The following is an 11,967-nucleotide window of genomic DNA, read 5'->3' as shown; positions in this document are numbered from 1 at the left end:
TCCTCCTGACTCCAGTGATTGGTCAGAGACAGGCACACAACTTAGCCAGAGCCAATAAGATCCAAGGTTATACTTGCTGAGGCATCTGGGAAAGGGAGACTCCTCTCTCCCCTTTGGACACCACCAGAAAACATGATGTTTATTTAGCCAGATGGTCTTTTTTGATATCATGAGGGAAAGCCTAGAACTATACTGTGTAAAGGCTGAGGGTAAAGCCTACCTGTGGAAGGCAGAATAGAAGGACATACAGAAAAGGGTCTTGGTTGTTTTGAGCCTTTGGTTCAAGCCTTATCTAAAGACACACAGCTCTGGTAATTTCTGTTATGCAAAGGAATAAATTTTTCCATTTTTCCTTTTTTTTTCTTGCGTACAGTAGTTTGCATAATAGTTTGGGTTTTCTGTTGTGAATGACATTCACAACATGGAGTCCTGACTAACACAAGGTTCACTCTCACCTCTTCATCTTCTCTAAACCTCACATCTATCTTTCTCCAAAAATCAAAACAAAAGTGATGTGCAGCAAGTGTTTTTACATTTAATACTGGATAGTATCTTTTTCTTTTGAGATGAAGTTTCACTCTTGTTGCCCAAGCTGGAGTGCAATGGCGTAATCTCAGCTCACTGCAACCTCTTGGATTCAAGTGATTCTCCCACCTCAGCCTCCCGAGTGGCCAGGACTACAGGCACGCACCACCATGCTCAGCTAATTTTGTACTTTTAGTACAAAATTTCACCACGTTGGCCGGGCTGGCTTTGAACTCCTGACCTCAGGAGATCTGCCCACCTCGACCTCCCAAAGTGCTGGAATTATAGGTGTGAGCCACTGTGCCCAGCCTGGATAGTATCTTTACTTGTAGAAAATAATATGCAAACACTTTAAAAGACAAACCTTTACATGGGGAAAAAATAATACCTTAATAATTAGCAATACACATGTAAGAGAAAATTATTCAGAATTTAAAACTGTAAGCAAAACAATAGGTTTTTTATTTATATATTGATAGAGAATGCTATTAACTCTGTTTTTGCTAAAACCTTCGAAGAGCATCACTGGAGTTATTGTCTCCTGAGAGAATGTTTACCACCATCAACTACCTCAACCTGTAATTCTTAAAGAGCAAGAATAAATTCAGCAGGCCCAGTCTTCCCTGACCCTGCTGGTACTCAAGGAAAGAATGACTTCAAAATTCCTCCATGGGCTTTGTATTTCAGACTCAAGCTACCTTCTTGATGGAAAATTCTTTAAGTGTTCTGAAAAGCACAATCATCCCTAACCTCAGTGGAAAAGATTCATATTGTCCAGCTGAATAAGCACTGGATACTTAAAACTAGGAATTTCCAATTAGCTGGGCATGGTGGCATGCGCCTGTAATCCCAGCTGCTCAGGAGTCTGAGACAGGAGAATCACTTGAACCAGGGAAGCAGAGGTTGCAGTGAGCTGAGATTGCGCCACTGCCACTGCACTCCAGCCTGGGTGACAGAGCGAGACTCCATCTCAAAAAAAAAAAACTAGGGATTTCCTAAAATGAAAATGTTTCTGTGGATAAAAACTGGTTACATGCAGAGACTGAACAGGAATTAATTCCGGGTAGATACGGGATTCAAGAGATTGGTCTTCATGAGGCATTTATCAAGGATCTGCAAGGGATTCAGAGGTGAAGGAAGCACAGTTGTTACTGGGTAGTTGCCTCTAGCCTGGTTGGAGGTGTTTCTTATACCCAGGACTCTCATCATGGCAAAAAAAAAAAAAGTAAGATATTGGCTGGGCATAGTTGCTCACACCTGTAATCCCATCACTTTGGAAGGCTGAGGCGGGCGGATCACCTGAGGCCAGGAGTTTGAGACCAGCCTGGCCAAAATGGTGAAACCCCATTTCTACTAAAAATACAAAAATTAGCCAGGTATGATGGTGTGTGCCCTGTAGTCTCAGCTACTCGGGAGGCTGAGACACAAGAATTGCCTGGACCTGGAAGAAGGAGGTTGCAGTGAACGGAGATTGCATCACTGTACTCCAGCCTGGGTGAAAAAGTGAGACTCTGTCTCAAAAAAAAAGTAAGATATTGTATCAGAGAAGCTCCTGGCCAGGTGGTCTTGAGGAGCAAGGAGGAGTTCAGCACGTTGAGATGCAGTTGGCTTTCCCATTGGAGGGAAGAGTGTAAGAAGGGACATAGGTAAGAGGAAGTAGACTAGTGCAGGGGCCATTGAGTAGCAGTCCTTCTAGGACAAGACTTCATCACAGAACCACTTTCTCTGAGGGAGCTCTGCTGGGGGGATGTTTCAATTCATGAGGAAGGCAAATTCAATGGCTCTCAGGTGAGGTGGGCAACAGGCAGCTACCAACACTCCAGAGAGACCATGTACTTCTACGACAGGGCACAGTCTAGTGAGCAAAGTCCACAGCTCTGGGTTTGAGTTCTAGCACTGTCACTTAATACTTATGTGACCTTAGACATTCACTTAACTCTCTCAGCCTCAACCCAATCTGTAAAAACAGGAGAATGCTTGTTCCCTGTGCCTTACAGAATTGACATAAGCATCAGGAGAGACCGTGGGCACAAAACAGCATTGTCAACTACTTCTTTCTCATCAGTTATCTGGTCATGTTTGTGAAGCTCTCCAGGACTGGGAACATAGCATCTGATTTTTTTAAAGTTACTTGATGAATGAATGAACAAATGAATGAGTAAATGCATGAATAATATCCAGAGGCCTTTGACTAAATAATAATCAATCTCCTAACTGTACTGAAAGCCTTTAACTGACTTTGGGGCTGTTTGGCCTGGAGGAGGCTCTGAGTTAATGGTATCAGTTGGTGTCATGGTAGAGAAGAAAGCCTGTGAAGGTGGAGTCATTGACATTATCAGCATAGAGTCCATTATGCTCTCCTTCCCCATACACCTGGAGCCAGACTTGGTCACCCACCTCCAGATGCAGGAGTACCGAGCCAGAGGCCTGGTCCACGTTCTTTTCTTGGTACTGGTCATAGGTGAAGAGCATAGCTTTGTCCTTCTTGAAGAGGCTGACCTTCACATCCTTCATATAGACTGTGATGTGGTAGGAGAAGTAGTACAGCCCAGGAATGTTGCAGTGGAACTTACCAGTGGAGCCATCATAGTGGTTTTGCAGATTGTAGAAGATCTTGGTAAAGCGAATGGGCACATTGGGGACAGTAACCCGGGTCTCCAATCCCACACTGAATGCTGAGCGGTACACATATGTGCTTTCTCCAGGTTCTCCTTTTCTGCCTTGCACTCCTGGAAAGCCTCGAGGACCTTCGGCCCCAGTTACACCAGTTTCACCAGTGTCTCCCTTAGGACCAGTAAGACCTAAGCAATAAGAAGACCTCAGTGACCTCAGAGAACAGAACTCCGGCCTAGGTTGGTTACAGCCTAAAGTGCCGTCCCTATGACTCCCACTCACAACCTGCTTGACTTACAGAGCAAGAAATCAATAAGAGCTCCCAAAAGGGAAGAGATATTACTTCCTCCTCCTACATCTCCGACAGACAGGCAGGCTCCCATAAATTCATCTCCATCTTTGTCTCCTATAGGTCTCTCTCATAGACCCTCCACCCTGCCAGCCCTTTATGTGCTGGCACTATCAACCTTGGTTTGCAACTCCATCCCCTTCATCTAGGATGTCTCTCCTCCTCTCTTCTGCCTACCCATCATTCAAGGCCTAGCTGAAGCTCTGCCTCCTCCTTGAAGCTTTTATTCTTCATCCAGGTCATCAGTGAGCACACTTTCTCGATGCTCTATGCTTTGAGTACTTGTTCACATTCAGTTTCGACATTTTTAGAGTTGACTTTCTTGTAGTAACCACCAACAGAGCCTTGCACATCTTAACTAGATCAAGACATCTTAACTAGATCAAGAGTTTCCCGAAGGCCGGACTGTGCCCTTGAGGGGGCGTGCAGTGAGTGTGGTTGAATGCCACTGGATGGAATGGAAATTAAGTAGACAGAAAGAGGAACCAGAATATGAACGTAATCAGAATAGAGATGAGGGTGAAGATGGGAAAGGGGATGTGAAGGAAGAGGTAGATGCAGCAAAGTCAAAGTCTTGGTTATAGAGGCACCGCCCATTCTCGTCCTTGGAAGACCAACCCAAAATCCACTTCGGGTTCCTTACAGTTTACACAGAAAAAGCTTTACTTCCTCCCTGTGTCTAGGCCTTAGTTAATAACAAATGCCTTCAATTAGTTTATGTCAATCCAGGAGGTCTGTGATAAAAAAGGCCAAAAACATTCTTACCTGGATCTCCTTTCTCACCCTTCTCGCCAGGGGTGCCATCTCTGCCATCACGGCCTGGGGTCCCATTATGGCCTGGATGCCCTGGGATGCCCGCCATCCAACCTGTGCAGGCCCCCTTGGGCAGAGGAAGCAGGACTCCTGGCTCTTCACCTGTGGTATCCTGGCCACAAATGGGCAAAGCTAATAGCAGTAGAACAGCTCCCAGCAACAGCATCCTGAGCCCTGGGATTCACATGTGCGCTGTCAGCCACGGAGAGGCAGACCCCACACAGCACACCCAGTTGGCACCTACACAGGACTCCATCCATCTCACCAGAGTCCACTTCTACGAACTGCTTCCTCAGCATTTAACGCTTCTAGGAAGACTTTTCTGAATATTGCAGCCCACCTTGATCTCTTTCTGCCCCGAAATGTGTAATACTTCCCATTATTCCCTGTGTGGTCTCCTTTCCTCACCAGGATTATGAATTCAGTGATTGCACGGATGACACTTCTCTAATTTTTCCATATCTGAGCACAGGACCAGGCACAAGGAAAGCTCCAAGAGTCCAAATTGCCAAGAATCCATCCTTGAGTTTCCCAAGAATGATGACCCAGATTGCTCCATTCAAAGCTAACCAGCTTCTCTCCCCAGCTCCTTTCTTCTTTTCCTTTCCCTCCTTGTCTCTCATTTTCTGTGTCTATTCCTCCTTCTTACTTTCCTATTCTTTGTCTTCCTTTACCCCTGTCCTGGGGCACATGTTTGACCATTTGGTATATTACACTTGCACGCACATGCGCACACACACACATACACATTCACACACAGCCTCACCTTGAGTTAAACAGGTAACGAGAGACACATTGTCCCATGAAGACATCCACTGATCCTTTGTTTGCCTGGGCCACCTTTAGCTGCCCCTCCTCCCCTGTCTAATCTCTATTCAGCCTTTAGGGCCCAATTTGGATGTCGCCCAGGCTAGTCTCAAACTCCTGACCTCAGCTGACTGCCTGCCTCAGCCTCCCACAGTGTTGGGATTAAAGGCATGAGCCACCATCCCTGACCCTGGCCTCTAAAACAGTTCTTATTCATGCTAAGATTTGGTAAGTATTCCATTTTCTCCTGTTTTCTTTTTCTATTGTTTGGTATAGTTAAAATTTCACTCTGTAATGTAACTCTGATTTTTTGTTTTGATGTAAGTGTGACCTAAGTTACTCAAAGGATTTATCCCCACTTGAAGACTACCTGTTACAACATCTTTAATTGCATTAATCTTTTCTCTCGCCACAGATCTGATGCATCATTTATCAAATATCAGGCTCTAATATGATCTTATAAGTAAAGTAACAATTGAGAATGAAATGGCAGACAGAGAGAAGAGAGACAGAAACAGCAGCAGAAACAGGTGCGATCAGGCGGAGGCGCTGCCCCGCAGGTGTCATGAGTCTTTATTTAAGACCCACTCCTATCATTTACGTACTTTGTCGCCCTCTACTGAATTTGAAGAGTTCGGGAGAGTGTTCTCAATAGCTGCTGGAAATAAAATGAGAAACAGCTTAGGCTTGATTAGCCTCAAGCTGAGAAAAAAGAGGTGAGCTACTTAAGAAGCCAAGGAGAGAACAGCAAAGCCCCTTTTGTACTTAAGGAGAATTCTTGTTCTGAGACTTTAAAGATTCACGCATCTTTAAACTTTTTCACTGCTTGTCACCTCCACCCTTTCTTATTATGGCTTTAGCAATAAAACTCCTGAGAAGAACTTTGAGCTCCATGCATGTCTTTCTCCCAAAATGGGAAGAACCTATGAGGCTCTGTCTTTTCCACTGGGAAACAGGAGGAGAGAATCCAGAATACGTGAACTGGTGGAGGCAGCTAAGGAAGGCCCCAAAGATAAAGGGTGAGTGGGGGTTTACACAAACCTTGGAGAGAGGGCAAAGTCAGAGGTCTCTAGAGTTTTCTGGTTCCTCCCTCTTTGTTAAAAACAAAGATCCCTTTCTCCTACCCTAAGGGAACACACTTTGTCCCCATCACTTCAGTATTATGGACAGATTTCTCCACAAATAGGAGCAATCAGTCTGGGTTCCATGACAGTGGCATGGGGTAGTAGTGCTGAAAATACAAGAGCAGGAATAAGCACAGGAGCCTCAGAAATTTCTGAGACTAAGTGTGGATTCTGATTGAAAAAGAAGGTTGCATTCTAACTTAATTCAGGATGGAAAACCAGCAATTAATAACAACTGAAGATCAGGGCAGATGTACCTAATTTTAAAAAAAATTCAAAATTATTCGTGTTCTGTTTTTATTTTATTTTTTTATTTATTTGGAGACAGAGTCTTGCTCTATTGCTAGCATCTTGCCCTCTCCAAGTCTCAAGTTCTCCTACATGTTAGAGTCAAAAGCGGGGCTATGGGAAGATGGACTCTCACTCTATCGCCCAGGCTGGAGTATAGAGGCATGATCTCGGCTCACTGCAACCTCTGCCTTCCAGGTTCAAGCAATTCTCCCGTCTCAGCCTCCAAAGTAGCTGGAACTATTGGCACCCGCCACCACGCCCAGCTAATTTTTGTATTTTTAGTAGAGACGGGATTTCACCATATTGGTCAGGCCGGTTTTGAACTCCTGACCTCAGGTGATCTTCCAGCCTCGGCATCCCAAAGTGCTCAGATTACAGACATGAGCCACTGCACCCAGCTGCCATCATCCCTTTAACCTCAATTTGACCACATAACTCTGGGAGGTAAGACCCAATTCCTATAGAAGAAATTCAAGGACCAAACAGGTTCAGTAATTCCTGCCCAATGATAACAAGTAAAAGAGGGCAGAGGTGCGATTTGAAGTCCAGTTCGCTGTACTGGCTTTGTCCTGCACTGGCTTTCCTGGCAAACCTCGTACTTGCATGGATTTGTTTGCTTTAAAAATTATATATGCAGATGACCATGATGTTCTTGGGACCCTACAGGGCCATAGTGTGATCATTTATCTTCATGTTGAAATGTATGAGAAATTTCACTTTGACCTACTGGAATTTCGGTTGCAACAGCAGAATCCTGTGAAATGCAGGGACAGGGTCCCCTCTGGGACTGGCAGGAGGCAGAGCTATATGGGGGAAAGAGGTCACCAGACCTGGTGCCAACTCCTCCAGCAGAAAAGGCACACAGAACTGGCCCGGCACAGCAGCTCATGCCTGTAATCCCAGCACTTTGGGAGGCTGAGATGAATGGATCACATGAGGTCAGGAGTGAAAGACCAGCCTGGCTACTATGGTGAAATCCAGTCTCTACTAAAAATACAAAAAAAAGGAAAAAAAAAAAAGCTGGGGGTGGTGATGTCTGCCTGTAATCCCAGCTACTCAGGAGGCTGATACAGGAGAATCACTTGAACCTGGGAGGCAGAATTTGCAGTGAGCTGCATTCCAACTCGGGCAACAGAAAAAGACTCTTGTCTCAAAAAAAAATAAAAGCATACAAAATCCTCAGATGTCAGGACCAAAAGGGGCCCCCAAAATCACCTCACCCCTGCTTTGCTTTTACAAATGGGAAATCTGAGGGGAAGAAGTAGGAGTGCAATTATTAGAACCTTAGAGAGCCAGCTCCCATGCTAGATTTTACACATTATTTTCATCTTACAATAATTCCATGAAGGAAGGAAAATGACCTCAACTTCAGAGATGAGGAAACTGAGTGATTAAGAAAATGATCCCTGAGAGACTCTGTTCTGACTCCCAAACCCATGAGCTTTCCATCACTTCACACTGCCTCCGAAAACATTACACAGAGCTTCTCAGACTCAGCTTCCTAATCCGCTAAACGGGATCATGTGAGATGAGGAACAAGAGAACACTGACATTGGCAAGAGTTCCTTGGAGTGTAATTTTCATAGACATTTTCAAATGAATCCTGAAATAGCCCTGCTTTTGACTCTAATGTGTAGGAGAACCTGAGACTTGGAGAGCGAAAGATGCTAGCTAATTCAACCACTGGGTTGAATTACATGTAACTGTCATTTTTAAAAGTCAAAATGGGCTGGACATAGCGGTTCATACCTGTAATCCCAGCACTTTGTGATACTGAGGTAGGCAGATCACCTGAGGTCAGGAGTTTGAGACCAGCCTGGCCAACATGGTGAAACCCCATCTCTACTGAAAATATAAAAATTAGTCAGGTGTAGTGGCGGGTGCCTGTAATCTCAGCTATTTGGGAGGGTGAGGCAGGAGAATCATTGAACCCATGAGGCAGAGGTTACAGTGAGCCAAGATCACACCACTGCACTCTGGCCTGGGTGACAAAAGTGAAACTCCACCTCAAATAAATAAATAAATAAATAAAAGTCAAAATGTAAAATATTGGCAGTTTCACACATGGTGCAACCCAATAATAAATGGCATAACCAGGAATCAACTCAGCTTTGCCTGAAAGCCTTCACTCAGCCCTGGGAGAGCTGTCAATATCTCCATGCCTAGCACACACATATACCCACACCCATACACACACCTCCACCTAGGCACGGGCACACCCACACACCACACCCACACATCCACACACATATGCACCACCCACCACACACATACATGCCCATCCATGTGAGCACACACACACACACACACACACGTGCATTCCCACACCCATACACACACCTCCTCCTAGGAACAGGCACACCCACACATCCATACACATATGCACCGCCCCACACACACACACAGACATGCCCATCCACATGGGCACACACACACACACACACACACACACATTCTCAAGGAACTAATAAAGCAGAGCATCCCTCCATCACATTTTAGGATAAGTCTCTCTCCACATGAAGGAGTTTCTGATTGAAATTCCTGATTGAAGGCATCTACTCTCCAAAAGACATCACCTCTTAACTTTAGCCATATGCCTGGGACCACCAGTCTACTGTCTTGACAAGGAGTAGATGGAAAGTTTGTTGCTACTGCCACCTTAAAAAGGGCAAGGATATAATCCCAGCCCTTTGGGAGGCTGAGGTGGGAGGACTGCTGAGCCCAGGAGTTTGAGGCCAGCCCAGCCAACATAGTGAGACCCCGTCTCTGCAAAAAAAAAATTTTAAATTAGCCAGGCATGGTGGCACATACCTGTAGTCCCAGCTACTCAGGAGACTAAGATGGAAGGGTCCCCTTGAGCCCAGGAAATTGAGGCTACAGTGGGCTGTGATTGCACCACTGCACTCCAGCCTGGGTGACAGAGGGAGACCCTGTCTCAAAAAAAAGAAAAGACCGGGCATGGTGTCTCATGCCTGTAATTCTGGCACTTTGGGAGGTCAAGGAGAGCAGATCACCTGAGATCGGGAATTCCAGACTAGCCTAGTTCCCAATGTTCTAGACTTCTCTCTACAGATATCCCCAAATCTATAGACAACAGTCATGTCACACTCATCATTACATCTCATGAATCCAACCCTGTCTCTACTTAAAATACAAAATTAGACGGTTGTGGTGGTGCATGCCTGTAATCCCAGCTACTTGGGAGGCTGAGGCAGGAGAATTGCTTGAACCCAGGAGGCAGAGGTGGCAGTGACCCGAGATTGTGCCATTCCACTCCAGCCTGGGCAACAAGAGTGAAACTCCATCTCAAGAAAAAAAAAAACAAGGAGCCAGTCTGTGTCTATCCTTAAGGCTCCTCAAGACTTAAGGAAGGACAGCAGCAGGGACAGCTGAGGAAGCCGCAGGGCTCCCTTTGTGCGTTGGCCTTGCTGAATCAAGCTGACACCATCATGCTCCTTTGGACATATTTTGCTAGCATAAAGGGACCCTGATCTCCTCAACCTAATTAGGCAGAGCTGGCCTTCCTTCTAGCAGAGTCCCTAGGAGTGAGTTGGTGTCGCTCTTTGCGAGGCTTGATCCAAAAACCAGAACTTCCCCAGACCAGGGATCCATATCCTCAAACACAAGAGGGGCTGACCGAACCCTTCAAATTCCTCCCACTCTGACCTTCAGCATCTACAGCTCAGAACCACTAGGATGCCTGAGAAACAGCACTCACTGGGGTGAATGGCATTAGGCATCACAAAAACCAGGTCGATCCAGTTTCTTCTGTCAGAAAATGTTTTTTTTAATTACGATTTTTCATAAGTTCCCACTATATGCCAGGGTCTTCTCATTTTATCTCATTAGACCTTCTTTCTTTATTTTTACACAGTCTCGCTCTGTCCCCCAGACTGGAATGCAGTGCTGAGATCTCCGCTCACTGCAACCTCCACCTCCCAGGTTCAGGCAATTCTCCTGTCTCAGCTTCCTGGGATTACTGGCGCCTGTCATCATGCCCAACTAAATTTTGTATTTTTAGTAGAGACAGGGTTTTATCGTGTTGGTCAGGCTGGTCTGGAACTCCTGACCTCAGGTGATCCGTCCACCTCAGCCTCCCAAAGTGCTGGGATTACAGGCATGAGCCACTGCGCCCAGCCTCGTTAGATCCTCTTGATGACCCTGTAAGATAACCCCGAACCTATAGATATCCCCAAATCTATAGACAACAGTCATGTCACACTCATCATTGCATCTCGTGGACCCAACCCAGTGTCTGGCCCATAGAATCTGCTCAGTAAATATTTGCTGAATAGAATAAAGTGGCAAAGCTGGATTCCAAATTCTGGTCTGAAGTCAGCGCTCAACTTGGTTTTCTCACGCTGCCTTCACATAAGCTTCTTCCTTCGCCCTACCTGGTCAAGCTAAAAGACAATATATTCCCTTATCCCCCTTAATCAAATTGGACTTCATCTACGGACACACCTCCCACCTCACTGATCCTAACTTTTTCTAAGTAGGCATCCTGCCACAGAGAGAACTGGGCAAAATTCAAAAGAATTATTCCAGGCATCTTGGAAGGAATGTCTGAAATAACCCTTTCTCTCTTGGAGCTGTGGGAGAATTGAGGAAGAAGCCTAGTGCATATCTGCCTCCACTGGTGCTGCCCTGGCCAGAGGTTTGCCTGTATCCACCCCCACTCTGCTATGGACAGGAGAGCCAGCCAGAGGCTATGCATGGCATCCCCCACCCAGCCTGGAACTTCATAGAATTGCTCTTACCCTCTGCTAAGGATCGGAAGCAGTCAGAATGGAAGTGAGGAGGAGATGGCCCAGCCTCAACAGCTTGGTACTTATGGGGGCAAGCAGTCCCCACCTCACAATCGTCCTTTCCCATTGGCCAATGCAGTGAGGGCCAGGGACCAGTGGGCAGGCACATGTGCCTGGCAGCTGCCCACAACCTCCACCCTAGGGAACCTGCTGCAACCCAGCTTGGGCTTGGGAAGCCAAGTGGAGCTTCAGTCAAAGCACTTCTGTTTCAGGCCTTGGCCCTTATTTTGCCCCCTACAACAGCAACAGAAGGTGGGACAAGGGTCAAGACCACAGCAGGAAAACAAGATGTTTTTTCTGCATCTGAGAGAGAAACTTCCTAATGTAAATGAATTGCTCAGTGGTCCAGGAGGCCTCTGCCTCCCACAGATGTGCCCCAATAAGTCAGGGACACGAATGATCACATCACAGTCTTGCTCATTGTGCATGATGAAGTGTGAGGCTGTGTAAGATCAGACACTGAGTGCTTCAGAAGGGAGAACTGTCAGAGGGGACTGCAATAGGGTAAGAAATAGAACACATCCAGCTGGGCACAGTGGCTCACGCCTATAATCCCAGCACTTTGGGAGGCCAAGGCAGGAGGATCACGAGGTCAGCAGTTCGAGGCATGTCTGGCCAACATACTGAAACCCCATCT

The 11,967-nt window shown here is 46.1% G+C and overlaps 1 protein-coding gene across 2 annotated transcripts; it reads right to left on the bottom strand.

Moving 5' to 3' along the window:
• Positions 1 to 346: 346 nt before the first annotated feature.
• Positions 347 to 11,329, bottom strand: ADIPOQ (adiponectin, C1Q and collagen domain containing). Of its 2 annotated transcripts, none has more exons than XM_035274737.3 (3): positions 11,283 to 11,329; positions 4,253 to 4,474; positions 347 to 3,326 (listed from the first exon to the last, which is right to left on the bottom strand). In XM_035274737.3, the coding sequence occupies exons 2-3, from the start codon at positions 4,464 to 4,466 to the stop codon at positions 2,806 to 2,808; spliced, it is 735 nt and encodes a 244-aa protein (XP_035130628.1). In that variant the 5' UTR covers positions 4,467 to 4,474; positions 11,283 to 11,329; the 3' UTR covers positions 347 to 2,805. The 2 variants fall into 2 exon arrangements, with proteins under 2 accessions (XP_035130628.1, XP_035130629.1); XM_035274738.3 differs by having other exon boundaries at positions 4,253 to 4,412.
• Between the last annotated feature and the right edge of the window lie 638 nt (positions 11,330 to 11,967).

This window comes from Callithrix jacchus, chromosome 15 (assembly GCF_049354715.1).
Source record: "Callithrix jacchus isolate 240 chromosome 15, calJac240_pri, whole genome shotgun sequence".
NCBI classification, from domain to species: Eukaryota; Metazoa; Chordata; class Mammalia; order Primates; family Cebidae; genus Callithrix; species Callithrix jacchus.
The sequence above is the reverse complement of the archived record's forward strand: the minus strand, read 5'-3'. Positions and strand labels throughout refer to the sequence as shown.

Excerpts from the sequence above, each read along its gene's own strand:
- ADIPOQ (XM_035274737.3), bottom strand. The coding sequence starts at position 4,466 with ATGCTGTTGCTGGGAGCTGTTCTACTGCTATTAGCTTTGCCCATTTGT. Across the intron at positions 3,327-4,252 it reads GGGTGAGAAAGGAGATCCAG|GTCTTACTGGTCCTAAGGGA; the intron begins GTAAGAATGTTT and ends CTTATTGCTTAG.